Consider the following 14,545-nt stretch of genomic DNA (forward strand, 5'->3'; position numbering starts at 1 on the left):
TTATAACTTTTTTGCTGTATCTGTAGGGAAGTTTCAGCTTATTCTACAAGGCCAGTGCCCATGTTGTAGAATATCACCTGACAATTGTGTTGCAAAATCTAAACACTTCTGGTGTTCTATCCATTGGAAAGGTACTAATTCTGAAGACTTGCTAAACACAGTTTTCTGGACAAGTAGAAATTCCAGTTCGTAATGGAATCCTTCTGAAAGGGATATTCTAGCAGTAACTTAATCACTAGCAGGTCAGACGCAAGATTCCAAGTTGCAGTAGTCATGTCTGTGAAAACATTAGTGCTCAACAGAGGAAAAAGTGGAATTGTTATTAGAGGAACTGAGAATGTCATGCCATCTGAATCCATTATGTGCCTATATCTTGTGCAGAGCTCTGATTTCCCCATCTTAAAAAGGGTAGATCTTTAAAAAGGGGAAATTGAAAAGGTTCAGAGAAGAAAAGCAAGGATGATCAACTATAAGTACAGGGAATCATCTTTCAGGGTTAGTATTCGTTATTCTGAAAACGAGGTAACTAAGGGAGAAATGTGATGGAAGTGTATGAAATTATGAGTGTCCTGAAGAGGTACTGATTTTTCAGTGTGAAAGTGTGTGTAATACCTGTTGTGTGATCTGTGTCTCTCTGATTTTGCAGGTGGTTGAAAAATTGATCCGAGGTTTAGCAATGGAGGACAGCCGGAATATGTTTGCGCTCTTTGAACATAATCAGCAGGTTGACCGTGCTGTGGAGAGTCGGGTGATTGTGGCTGATATCTTGGCCAAGTTTGAGAGGTAAAAGAATGTTTCATAAAACCTTTAATTCCTAGTTGGATGTAACACTGGATTTCAGAATCCGGGGTTACCTTCAGATTGTGAGTTGCACTGTGGACATCCCAGTACTCTGGTTCTTTTCCTTACTGGTATTTTCCATTCTCATTCTCTTTCATATCTTACAGACTTGCTGGCTCTGAAGAAGAAGAGGAGGGACAGTGGCAACTGTATTTTAAGCTTTATTGCTTCTTGGATATTGAGAATGTTCCCAAAGATGGGGTGGAATTTGCCTTCATGTTTGAGCAGGTAAGCTCACTTCAGTAGAGTTACCTGGTTTCCAGGGTGGCAGAAGCACATGAGTATACAGAAAATTGGCTTACCTTTCATTAGAAGAGGGAATGCTGGTTGGAACAGAAGAATTAGTGTTTTGGATTTTTGCCTGGAATCTACCAAGAAGGTACACTGTGAAGTTTTCTAGGTGAGTATTAGAATAAAAGCAAGAAAATTAGCAAAGGCTTAAAAAAATGTAAGACCAACGATAATAAAATGTTTTTAAACTTTACTTTTAAAAGACATAAAAATTTGGATAATGATTCAAGATGAATCATTGAAAGTAGCTGCTCGCAGAACATAAATGTAAAGAAAACTGGAAAGTCTGCAGATCAGCTTATAAAAACAGCATATCCTTGGGGTGTTACCAGAATTAACTATGAAACCTATCTTTTGGGCAATTTCTTTTGATTACAGAGAGGCTCTAGAAGAGTACTACAGACAAAGGAAAAAAGAATGTAGTTGACAATGTTTATCTGACAAGTAGTCTTGTTTTTTAAGTCACTGTACTCCGTAGCACAATGATGATGCTTAGATCAGAGATCACACTGGTATGAAAGAGCCAGTTAGGGATGTAAAACTAAACTGACTGCACCACCCAGCTGTGTGATTTGTCCCATCTGTATGACTTCTAATGAACACTGACCTTGCCTCAGAAAATCATAGCTGATGAAAATTATTAAATATGTTATTAAAGGCAGTCAGAGTCACGAAGACTGAAACTCACTGATAGTCAAATGGGTGGCATATTCATCACACAGATGAAATGAACGTCAAGTATTGTCAAGTATTGTCAATTATAGAATGTCTAGAGAACGGCTGGGAACAAGACATCATGGTGCTCTGTGGAAACTCAGTTGTACCAAACTCCCTGTTGACAAGGCTTTCAGTCTTCACAGCTTCAACTGGCAAGGAGAAGTAACAGTAGGAGAGTAGGTGTTATCCAGGCGTTAAATGGATGTGGCAAACTTCCCCATAAATAGATTTAACAGAAAAACAGACAAAGGGAAGCAAGAAGATTGGGGGAGGTGTTGAGTGAAAGAGGAAGAGGTGCGAACTGCTTTTATGTAATGAAACTGAGGTTGAGAATCTTGAATTTATTACATCTGACTCTGGCGTTGAATATATCTCCACGCAGGAGCTGGTACAGCACAAAACCAAATTGCCTCAATTCCAGTCTCTCTCATCAGTTCCAGACATAAATGGTCCTCATTGTAGGACTTCCTGTGCAGGGTAGGAGCCCCTCAGAGATCTTTGTCCTGTCCAGGTTTGCAGAAAGGGGTGTTCCCCCCACATTGACCAGTTGCAGACTTTGACTTATTTATTGCAATGTCTGCTGTAACCACCTGAATTGTGTCTTTCCTACTGGGATTGGCAGATGCCATAGGAATCTGTACACGGACCCAGCTGTGAATAAAGTGTGCTTCTGCTTTCTGATGAGTCTGGGGGACTTTCTGTTTGTTTGTAGGCTCATGAAAGCCTCATAGATGGTCATTTTCCAGCACCAGAGGACACTCTGCAGCGCCTAGCAGCTCTGCGGCTTCAGTATCTTCATGGAGATTACTCCAAAATAAGTTGGACCCTTGATGGAATCTACCCAGTTAACAGACTGAAATCCAAAATACTGCACTCAACGAAGAGCAGTGGCACTACCAGTCATACTCTGGAGAGGAGACGGACCAGCTTCCTTGAAGGGACATTGAAACGTAGCTTCAAGACAGGGTCTGTAAAGAAGCAGAAGGTAGAAGAGGAGCAGATGATGGAGATGTGGGTAAAGGAAGAGCTTTCAGCTGCTCGTGCAAGCATAGCACAGAAATGGACCAAGCTGCAGGGACTCTCTCAGCATCAGGCCATGGTGAAATACATGACCATCGTAAAGGAGTGGCCAGGTTATGGGTCAACACTCTTCGATGTTGAGGTGAGCAATGTATAAACTCATGTAACTACAGGCAAGGAAAGGCATCAGCCTGAAGAACAGATAGAGCCGTGTTATCACGTTGCTCAGCAGCAGAGGGGAGTTTCAGTAACTGGATGCATTTTGCCTTAGTAAGCTCAGTGTAAGCCTGCAGTACCACATACCCAAGAGTTGTGACGCAAAGAGCACAGAGCAAGCAAGCTGGGACATCATGGTAAATGAAGGGAGACAATGGATTCCCACTTCATTGGACTAACAATGGAATTTGGGAATTTGGGGGAGGGAGGGGTTAAAAAAGTGGTGGCTACTGAAAGCAAAAGTAAACCCAAGCTCTGTTGTCCTTACCAGCAAAAACTGCAATCCTGTTCTGCAGCAGTACAACAGAAACTGCTCAGACTGGGACACTTACAGCACTGTGCTCAGTCTGCTGGAGTAGGGATCCACAGTTCCAGTTTTATCAGTTTTGTTGCTGCCTAGGTGGATCACCATGGGAAGGTGCCTGCACTCACTATATTATCTGTAAAATAAGAAGTGGAATATTGACTTGCTACATCACTTTAAAATCTGATAAGAGCTGTTAGCTATTATAATTATTTACTACTCAAGTAGTATTTTACTCATAGTCATGTCATTTCTGAATCATTGCAGCAGAAGTGCCTCCAACATACCTTCTGCAGACATTTTTTGTATTGGGGGGAAGAGTTGAAATGTCCTACAGGAACTAAAGACAGAGGGCTTTTCCTTGAATCAAAAATTATTTGATTCTCCACTGCATTTATGCAAAAGGTCATGTTTCTCTTTCTGCAGTGCAAGGAGGGTGGATTCCCCAACGATCTCTGGCTTGGAGTCAGCACAGAGAATGTGTCTGTCTACAAACGAGGGGACCCTAAACCTCTAGAAACTTTCCAATATGAGCACATTGTTTTCTTCGGAGCACCACAGCCTAACACCTTCAAAATTACAGTGGATGAGAGAGAAATGTTCTTTGAAACATCCCAGGTATGTGAAAGCACAAGACTTGCTGTATGTTCAGTTTTATTGCCACTTCAGTTAAGCTCCAAGGAATAGACAGGTTTCTTTGCAAGAACTCTTGACTAGTGGACTAAGCCAAGGGAAGAGATGAAGGGAGCTTAAGCCTAAAGGGCATGGTACCTCTTGTTGAATACAGGGATAAACAAAAAAAAAATATGCTAGTTAGAAAGTGAAGGAGGTTGAATGGTCTTCCAGTGCATTGAGAAGTTCCAGTTTTGGATGCTCATGATTGTGCCTGGTTTTTTCATTCCCTTCCAATAGATGAATGGGTAATTCACAAATTTAAAAAAAAAGAAAAAAAAAAAAGAAAAAAAAAGAAAGTTTTGTAGCACTGAAATTGCTTTTCTTTGAGCTAAAAATCTTTTTAAGTGTTGTTACAACAGAGCACAAACTTGTCAAGCATTTCTTTTCTTACTGTCATGTTCACATTTAGTATTGCATGCAAAATTTACTGTGCCATGACTTTGGACAAGGGAGTCTTTTTCAGCAAAATGTCCTGTATGACTCAGTGGACTGAGGTTTTTAATGTGCTTATCCTCTGTTACTGTATTCTCTCTCCAGGTGGGCGAGATAATAAAGATCATGAAAGCATACATCAACATGATTGTGAAGAAACGCTGCAGTGTCAAATCAGCCACCAGTGTGGACAGTCACGCAAGCATCTGGACTAGGTGATACGAATGAACTGGCAGTAGTTTAGTGATGAGTATTCGCAACTTGCCAGCACAAGTGTAGCAAAGATGTTTTCTAAGAATTCAGCTGACTACTGTATTCGAAACCTGAAGTGACATCTACAGTACTATAGGATTTGCACCTCTGCCCAAAGACATTAAACAGTAACAACTGTTGTTAAACACTAATGACCCAAAACTTGTTTTCCCCTTGCTTGTTTGATGAACAACGTACCTTAAAGAAGCAAAGTCAGAAGCATCCTCGTTCTCCTTCAGTGTCCTCTCTGCTGCTTTCACCATTACTTGTCATGCTGGCAGAAAAATTCACAAGAATCATTTCTGCAAGACAGGAGACAGACTTAAGCTTCCTTCTGAATTTTGAACATGCAGACATCTGGGATCATGTGATCATAGCATGGTCGGATAAAAGAATATTTGTTTTATTTATTTTGCAAGCAAACCTAAAATATAAGTCACTGTGGTTTGTTTTTTTTTTCTTCAGGATACACTAATGATCTGATCTGGTTTTGAACGAAAATGCCTTTGTGTAGTTGAAGCCAAGTGGTCCAACAGAGAGGTCAAACCCTACATGAGAGAGCATTAAACAAAGAAACAAATAAAACCACCCAAGGTGATTCTTTACCTTCCAATAAAAGTTCACAGGTACATGACTATAAAAAGTGGCACTTTCAGTTAAACTACTAAATACTCCAACATAGGAGAAAATCTTTGGGACTAGCACCACTGCCATTCCAGGCACATTGTAAGCAGCACCTATTGCCTAAAAAAAAATTACTGCCTTTCCCCTGTACAGTGTAAGAGAGAGATTGTTTTATTAGCATTTCCAGAAGAGCTGCTCTTCACAAACTCCAGGTATTAGATGGAGGTTGGAGGTTTATGTTGACCAGCCTGCCTGCGTTAAGATCCTTTGTTCTCTAGATGGGATTTTAGGATGACTGGGGTCCCTGAACTTTAGTTTTAAAGTGAACTGTTTCCTAGTGAGTGAATAGATGCCTAGATAAATTGTTATAGGTAAGATTTTCACTTCTCTGTACAACTGTAAGCAAATGCCAAACCTGTCATCCACTTCCAGCTTTTAACAGGAACTGCTTGCATTATGGAATCCCCAAATCCCTTTCCAGTCTCCTCTAGGTCCCTTGTCCTCAGCAGAACTTGAAAACAATGCTGTTTTGCTAAAACAACTGCTTCTTGGAGGTATTTATAGCTCCTGCAATTTGAAGAAGCAGAATTTTGATGACAGTCATCTTCAGTCTCTTGACCTCAGAAACTTGACTTCAGTGTTTAAAACAATATTCAGTATCAGTCACATCAAAAATTAGTTGAATTAGAAAACAAGAAAGCTGGTGGCGAGCCATTTTCTATGACTCTTGTCTAGTCTTGGGATCCCAGAATGCAAAGGCCCATTCTGTTTCTTAATGAAACTGCAGAACTGTATGTAATGTGGGCCTTGTTCCACGTTTAATATAGTCTGTCTCCATTTCTGAAGAAGTAGTAGCTAAGGTGTATTAGCTATGAAATAAAAATTTCATAGAAAAGCAGGAGTCATTACGGAGCAGATTCCATTTCATCATCAGACTGTGCCATGTCACTAACACTGTGTCACAGAACACTGTAATTTTGAGATTGACAGTACAAGAAGAAACACTGTACATAACCCATACTCCTCTTGTTTCCACTGCACTGCAGCATGTGCAAACACTGTGCACTTGCCACATGATCAACCTAAGAGGATAGCCACTGCTGTGCATCATACTTCAGCTGGAGTTTTGCCTTAAATAGCTTTACTGAAGGATCCTATAAACACCCCCTTGTTGTCACAAGGAATAAAAAGATGACCAGGTCACAAGTGAGAAACACGAATGCAGAGGTAGCCTGAGAAGCAACCCGTTGTATCGAACCGTACACTGACTCAATCTGTTATGTATCAGACTAGTCTTGATTATCCCTGTTCTAACTCTGCACTAGCTCTGTGTTCTGGTTCTTGGGTTGCTGCAGGCAGCTTGAACCCACTTGAAACATAACTCCACTACTGTTTGTTGTAACTTTGCTCATTTCTATTACAGAATTCCTTCTTCTGTCTTTTTTAATTTGTAACTGGCTTTACAAGATGAAAGTTTAATAAATTATTGGATTGCACAGGCTGTATTCACTCATGGGCGTTGCGTGCCCATATTAAGGTGTTTTCTCAGAGATCTTAACACTCAGAACTTGTAAGTGAAAAGTAGGCATCACTGGCATGAGGATACAACAACCCTTCACCACAGAAGCAAATTTTGCCTTTGGGGTGAATTACAGAAAATAGTTTGCTGCTACAACTGGGAAGGATTGTTTCTAGTTTCTGCTATTCTCTCTGGGGATGAATCATAACTTTTGTTAGTGGGAGATGTCCCAGTGGTTCAGAGATGGGTATTGTGGTGAAAGCAGCAAAAGAAGTGAATCATCTTCCAAGGCCCAATCTGCAGGATCAGCTCCATCCCTTCTCTTCAGCACCTCCAAAGTCACTAATAACAGAAAATCACTTCTAGCTCAAATAAGCTGCCATCTGCACTTCACACACAATTGCATGACCGAGCCACGGTGCTCACCTAAGAGCTTGTGTCACTGAAGTGGTAAATCAGAACTGAGGGCAGCAATACAGACAATCCCACTAGCAGACAAAAGTTCCCTCAATCCGTGCACAGTTATGGAAACCAAGCAGCGATGCATAATCCCTATCATCATAGTCTCCTATATTCCTTGGCCAGATGCTCTGAGGGCCTTGGGACTCTGCAGATTGGTCTATGCAATTTGATTTCCAGCTGTTCCAATATTCTTTTTTCTCTATCACCTTGCATAGACTGTCCTTATTCGAGGCTGGAACTGCCTCTGCTTACTTCAGCAGTTGCTTTTCTTCCTTCAGCTGTTACATTCCTATCTGCTTCCAAAACCACACTGGCTCTGCCTACTTTCTGCTTAGGAAGCCTTATGTCACACACAGGCAGCTACTGGTTGGTTGTGCAGAGGGTGTCAAAACCAAACCCAGGTTGCCCAGCCCTCATGTCTCTCCTGAATATCCCTCTTGTGATAAAGCACATCAGGGTCTGGCATGGCCTGTCCCTCTCATTCACTGCTTCCTGGGCTGCCACCAACTGAAGTCAAATTTTTTCTTGGTGGCAAACTCAGAGGCCAGCCCTGTTCCCCATGGATGGAAGCAGGAACAAGCTAGCCAGTCTCCCTTCTGTGCAGCTGTTGAATTTCAAACTGCACTTGTTTCATCTAATACATCACTATCATCATAGCAAACATGCACCACTGCAGGTCCAGCATGACTACAGCAACATGCGTGAATGCATTTATGAGTGGCAGCCATGAAAAACCACCCAAGGTGGCAGCCAACTAAAAGCCCTTGTCACTCCCTTTTTAATTCTGCTTGATCACCTTGTCAGTGTAATGTGCAGTCCCTTTGGGACTCCACCCCAGTATTTCTTTAATAGTTAATTCAAATGTGAATGTTCTAATGTTTATTTTATATGAACAAGTTTCATGCCAATTTATAATCAGCACCTACGCCATAAACACAAAATGGTTTATACACAAAGACACAGCCTCTGGTAAGTTGTATCACAAGCTCGTCTAGTTATTAAACAGTTTGTCTGTAAACTTCAGCTGTTTATTTATACCTTGTTCTAAAACACACAGCCTTTCACTGTGTAGGCTGTTTGTTCTTTAATTACTCTGTGCATTGGCCTCAAAATTTCATTCTCCCCTTGGGCCTTTAGGCAAATCCCTCACACATGAATTCCAGCCCCCACTGTAAAATATAAACTCCTAAATCGGTGGAATGCAAATTTGCTAGGCTCTTGGCCACTTTTTATACCAGAGATTCCTAATGCACAACTGGATATACACTTTGGCCCTGTGCCACTGTCAACACTGAGATGAATGCCAGTAACTGGATTGCCAGTGAAAGTCACTTACCCCCATCCGCCTGTCCAGCACTGCCCTTCAGCACCGCTGGACAGCCTTCACACCCACTGGGAAGGACTCAGTCTCACTGGGCACCTGGACTTTCCACTGGTGTTTAGGTCTGAATGCATCCCAGGGCACATGCATTAAGTTGGGCGATTCTTGGTTCTTGACAGATTCACTACCCTGCTCTGGCTCAGGCAGCCTGGCTGGCTACAGAGCACAGCTGGCTGGTAGTGTGCCCAGCTCCACCTCCTGCCCATGCTGCATCCAGGGGCAGGTCTGGGGCCCCTTGCAGCCCTCAGGCACTGGCCCATGCACGACAGTGCCTCAGGCCTTCCTGTCCGGGCTCAGGATTACCAATATAAACACGTTTTTCCTGTAAAAGCAAACACCTGTAACTCCTGACTGACTTCTAATGAAATAGTGACAGCCTGTCAGGATAAACTCAACTGGCTCAGTAACAGGTTACACACTGGGCAGAGTTTTTGCAGGTCCACTACTGAGGCACACACATTAGTAGGAGCAACTTACCTGCCTTGCTTCTTTTTCCTGTTGCAGGCTGAGGGTAACTCAGCTGCTCCATGTTTGTGCCCTCTCAGGGTGTGCCCATGGGCACAGGGGTATTTACACTAGGAGCAATCTCCTCCCAGCTCCCCTAGGATGGCTGAATCTTGGTAAATTGCCCTCTTTGAGCAAAGCAATACAAAGGAAGGCCTGCAAGGCAAGACTGGTGGGGGGTACAAAGGCCTTTAAGCATTTACAAATGCCCTTAATCTGCATGGTAGGAGTCGCCCTGGCTGAAGAAGGAGGGGAGGTGTGGAAGGAGTCCCTCAGGGCTGGAAGAGGGGAGAGTTGTCTCCTGACCACAGCAAACTCCTCATTGTTGTGTCTTGAGCACTTGGGCAAGGGTCAAGAGAGCTGCTTTCTTCCTGGCTGCTGAAAGAGGAGAGAGGAGCTCGCAGAGGAGGGGAACAGACCTGCCAAGGCTGTGGTGTCCTGGTGTTAGAGGATGTTCCAGCTGCCCGGAGTGGCTGTTCTGGCCCTTTCTCTGCACCCTGTGGCAGTGTTATGGGGCTATTGGTGGTGTTCATCCCAAGTATTTCAGGCCTGTGGCTGCTACTCTGTATAGGAAGTGGTGCTTTCTGGTCTCCGTTCCTGGCAGCTTGCACTGGTGTTAAGGCTGCCCGATTGGCTCTTGTGTCTGTGGTGGTGTGTTCTCCATTTGGTGGTGCTGCAGAGCTGGTAGGAGAAAGAACAGGTACAAAGAAGAATGGTGGCCACAGGAGACAACATAGGAAATCCAGCCCTCAAAGCAGCTCCTGATCCTGGGTAAATGTGACTTCTATTAGCCACACACAAATAATTCATTCTCACGTAACACAAGGTGCTCTTCAAATACCCAGATCATGTTTATGAAAATAAAGATGAAAATAAATTTTAATGAAAGAGAAAGCAGTTAGGTTGCTAATGGGGATGACATTCAATGATGCATATCTATAAAATCATCTCAACCCATTATTTTTAAAGTTTAATTTGAATATGCATAAAGGCTTGTTAGCTTTTATGAAGTATAGCACCATGGTTTTGTAAACTTATCTGCTCTATATAATCTCTTTAAGGGAAACTATAACACATAACATCTGAAAAGAGAAGTTTTATAGAAAGCAGGAGCAATACTCTTACTATCCATATGAGCATCCTGAGAGTGCAGAAAAAGATCTGTTCTCACTGGTTTTAACAAAAAATGCACATGTAAGGGGCCAGCATAGTGAAGAAAACACATTTTGAAATAAGTCTTTTATATTGCTGAAATTCCACTTTTTTAAAAGCCACCTTGGAGTAAATTATTCTATTTATGCTAAAAAGTAGCAAAACAAAAAAATTACTGTTGTTCTGTTTGTAATTATAGTCCCTGCTGCATTGGCAAAAAGCAATCCATAAGGACTTACCGTCTGTGTTGCATTACTGCGTAATCACAATAAAAACGTCATCTGGTATCCTCTCCTACCCCTCAAATCTGTTAAAAATTTTAAGTTACTGACAGATATTATGACAGAGTGCACAGGAGTTTTCAATGTGAAAATACCATTGTTGTGGCTTAGCCATAAAGGAATAAAACCAAGATAACAGCATTTTATAATGGCACTTATGTTATGCACCATTTGGAAGTTAATTTGCTATTAACAGAAAATTACCTTCTTTAGCGCTTTGTCAACTCCCATCTTAAACTCCAGAACTAAATGGGAAAGGTCCATTAGAGTGACAATTGAATTTTACTCTCCTGTTTTTCCTAAGTTTAGTTCTTCAGTATTGCTCACAGTGAATTTGCTTTAAAACTGTGCAAAGTCTGTTTAATTTGGTCAATAAGAACTTTATATACTTCTTGGCAACACAAGGAATTTGACTGACTTTTAGAAAGCTGGGTTTTACATATCCCACTGTGCTCCAAACACACAGCAACAGCAGACCCATAAAGGGTCCAAACTGTAGTTCTGACTTTTAGCAACAAAAATTGTAATGTATGGTCTTAGTTTATTTGCAGCCACACCAAAAAAATACCACTGGCAGGCCACGCAATTTACTTCCTCCTTTCAAAAATGTTTAGATGCATAACATATGTACAGAGCAATGAGCAGATGGTGCATTTGGTTTAAGGGAAAAAATGCTGAGAAGTACAACAAAAGCATCAGGCCCAAACGGTGCTCAAGTGTAAACACTTGTTGATTTCTATGTCAATTAAGTTATTGATGCAGTAATAAGCTAAAATAAAAATCCTGGCTGGTGTAATGGCAGATGTGGATTAACCTTTCTATGATCCAGAGTCTCCAGGGACTGGGAAAAATTCAGGAAGAGGAACTGAAGTTGTATATTTTTTCCCTAGAGGTACCACAGTCTGTGGTCAGTCTGTGCTCTGGGATGAAGGATGCTTTCTCAACTCTACTGCTCTGGGACCTGGGAAAGCACTTCACTTCTCTGCTGCCATTTCCCTGTGCATCATCTTCAGTTATGTTTGTGAAGCAGATGACCTTGTTAGTCATCTTACACAATAGGATGTTTCTCCCAGCAAGCTATTACTGGAGATAAAAATAACATTGCCCCTTGACCAGCAGTTGCAGATTTTAGAGCTCTGGAATTCAGACTTCATATGGTACTTAAAATGAATACATCTCATGCTTTAATTGCAAGTGTTAACTTGGCTAGAAGTAATTTAACTTTGCCCATATTTTATGAGAAGCTATGTTGGAAGCCTTTATACTTTGCTTTGGAGTTAGTTTGGGCCTCGACGTGCTAATGAACTACACCTTGATTAAAACAAAATAGCACAGAGGAATGTTCACTTACTGTGTAAGCCTGAAGCAGCTTGATAAAAGCTAGGTATAACCAAATTCCATGATAAACTAAGTTTTCAACTGCAAAAAGAAAGTTACCAGCATTCTTTTTAAATACATCAAAGATATTTATTATCTCTAAAGTTTTCTTATCGTTACTTGCCTTAATTCCGATCACAGCCCCTGTGCTATGTGCTTTTTTACCCAGTGATTAATGAGCTGTTCCTTAGCTCTAATAACTGCTTCCATGGAAATAAAACCAGTGTAAGCAGTTTAGTGGTTTATTTAACTTTATTCTTTCAATAACGGTACTCCTAAATAATCTGTGTATTTCAAATGAAGTAGGTTATTCACCTGCACTAAGGCCATTGTGCTTACTCAAAAAAGACTTACCAGTGATTAGACAACTTGGGTATGATGAAACAAACATGAGAAATGGGGCCTTAAAAATTATTTACATCATTCATAAGAATAAAATATAAAATTTTTAATAAAAAGTATATATTCTTTTGTATTGAATTAGGATTTTACTACCAATTGACACTTTACATTTCAGATTCACACCTAAAAATGCTCAAAGTATAAACATCTATAAAACTAGTAAATCTCAAAACATGGGAACTTCTAAATAATTCTCCCCACTTTTTACTGCAGGTAGAAAAACACAATAACCAACACTTTTTCTAGTCCATTAAGTTAAAAGTCATTTGGCAAAGCACTTAGGCATATAAGCTTAACCAGAAGACATCAGGAACCAGGCTTTGCAACGTTTCAAACACTTCTCATACCAGGGTAAGCTAAAGAATGAAGGTTATTTTCATTACACAGTAACTAACATCATAACTACTTTTTCTGTAAGTTATCTCTGGAAAGCAACTGTTCACAATTGTGCCCAAAGTACCAAACAAACAACAAAAGTGCTTTACTTCTTTGATCAGCAAACTACCACAATGGCTCCTTTAAGTTGCCCCTTTCAGGCTGTTGTTTTAACAGGCTCAAAATAGTATCTATAAAGAGTTCTCTATTTCTCAACACAAATGATAAACATTCGCTTATCAAAATAGTGCAAACAGGAACAAAGAAAAGTGCCATCAACGTAAGTAAACTGCAGGAAAAGGCAGTTGAACATCGTGACCTCGCACCGCTGCTTCAGAGAAATCAGTAGTACTCTTCTCAGCAAGTCAGTCCAAATGGATTCCCATTTACCATCTCATGACATCACTACATGCAGAACGGATTTGGTCTTTTGCATATCCTCCTTCATAAAAGTAAATGCGCTTGTTCTTTGTACTGTGCATTAAAAAAAGTCAAAAGACTTCAAAACATTAACTGATCAAATCATTTAGTAATTAATATATACAACTCCGTCTTCCCTTTTTTCCTTTATAGCTTTCTTTGGAGTGCATAGGAAAGGCTACAGTGACACATCATATAAAAATCAAGTTTAAGTTTTATGTAAAATACTCAAGTATTTTTAGCATTTATGTACACAAGTTTTTTTACCATATATTCTTTCTCACTCTTTCCTTAGACATATCTTTTATCTTCCTGGACAGATGACATATGTAACCTATGAAGTTACAGGTTGGTAACTATAAAGTTAGGCATTTAATCCTAGTATGAGTATTGGGGGAAGTAAATTTTAAATGTATTCATTAATGTGATGTTGCATGAAGTGCTGTTGGCATTAATTTATTCCATTAAAAGCTCTTTCCAGTAAAAGGAGAAAATGCTATAAATTCAAAAAAATACAACAGAACTCTAGAAACCTTGCACCTTGAAAGGCTGAGGCCAAATAATTATTATTGACTTTTTATCAGAAAATTGCACTTGCATATAAAAGAACAAATTTTAGCCCCATTCATAACCTTATTACTTTTCCAAAAAGAAGTAATAAAACATCAAGCAGCTAATTTCTTATGGCTTCACACAGTGAAGTTCTTTCTTAAATTAACCAGAAGGAAGTTTCTCAATAGCCATCTTTTGCAAACATATCATCCGTTTCATCATCGTTCATCCCTCTTTGATAGCGTACTGAAGAGAAGGCACTCCAGTGAAGACGCTTCTTTTTGTAGAGATACAACACCAGTCCACCAGCAAAGACTAAGATAACTAGCAGGGCAAATGCTACAGCCACACCAGTGTGATTAGAACCTGAAACAGAACAAAAGACAAACAGTTATTCTCTAACAGTTTTGGCAAGAATATTTTGTCATGGGGTTCACGCTCAGGTAGCCCTACACTCCTCCTGCACACATTTAGTTGAAGTCAAGGCAAACTCCTTCATCATATTAATAGTCTTCGCTTCATCATATGGGAAGTTAGATGCTGATTCATATGCATTAGCTTATTTTTGATCATTTTGTTGTTAATTTACTAATATTTAGGTTGGAAGGGACCTCCAGAGGTCAAAAAACCTACTTGTAAATGCTGCAGTCATTTAGAGGTTTGTATACCTCATAAATCTAATGAGGTCCTGGACTTTTGGAAGGAAGCTCTTGGAATGGGACATAATTATACCTCTTTCAGACTGAAAA

General features: G+C 40.4%; 2 protein-coding genes and 1 long non-coding RNA gene across 5 annotated transcripts in view; 1 reads left to right on the forward strand and 2 right to left on the reverse strand.

Annotated features, from left to right (window-relative positions):
• Positions 1-6,867, forward strand: part of LOC127471245 (unconventional myosin-X-like) — a 90,810-nt gene extending 83,943 nt beyond the window's left edge. For both annotated transcript variants that reach the window (XM_051787994.1, XM_051787995.1), the window contains 5 exons: positions 647-783; positions 948-1,068; positions 2,561-3,010; positions 3,815-4,006; positions 4,601-6,867. In XM_051787994.1, coding sequence (XP_051643954.1) covers positions 647-783; positions 948-1,068; positions 2,561-3,010; positions 3,815-4,006; positions 4,601-4,714 — 1,014 coding nt within the window. In that variant the 3' untranslated portion in view covers positions 4,715-6,867. The remainder of the gene's footprint in view (positions 1-646; positions 784-947; positions 1,069-2,560; positions 3,011-3,814; positions 4,007-4,600) is intronic.
• LOC127471246 (uncharacterized) lies at positions 2,709-5,048 on the reverse strand. Its single transcript, XR_007904602.1, has 3 exons — positions 4,946-5,048; positions 3,417-3,524; positions 2,709-2,816 (listed from the first exon to the last, which is right to left on the reverse strand). It is a non-coding gene; the product is annotated as an uncharacterized LOC127471246 (long non-coding RNA).
• Positions 6,868-12,280: 5,413 nt separating the features above from the next.
• Positions 12,281-14,545, reverse strand: part of LOC127471244 (secretory phospholipase A2 receptor-like) — a 104,339-nt gene continuing 102,074 nt past the window's right edge. For both annotated transcript variants that reach the window (XM_051787991.1, XM_051787990.1), the window contains one exon: positions 12,281-14,162. In XM_051787991.1, the coding sequence (XP_051643951.1) occupies positions 13,978-14,162 (185 nt within the window). In that variant the 3' untranslated portion in view covers positions 12,281-13,977. The remainder of the gene's footprint in view (positions 14,163-14,545) is intronic.

The sequence above is a fragment of the Manacus candei genome, unplaced genomic scaffold (genome assembly GCF_025592945.1).
Source record: "Manacus candei isolate 608988 ecotype Guabito, Panama unplaced genomic scaffold, ASM2559294v1 h1tg000023l, whole genome shotgun sequence".
Taxonomy (NCBI): domain Eukaryota; kingdom Metazoa; phylum Chordata; class Aves; order Passeriformes; family Pipridae; genus Manacus; species Manacus candei.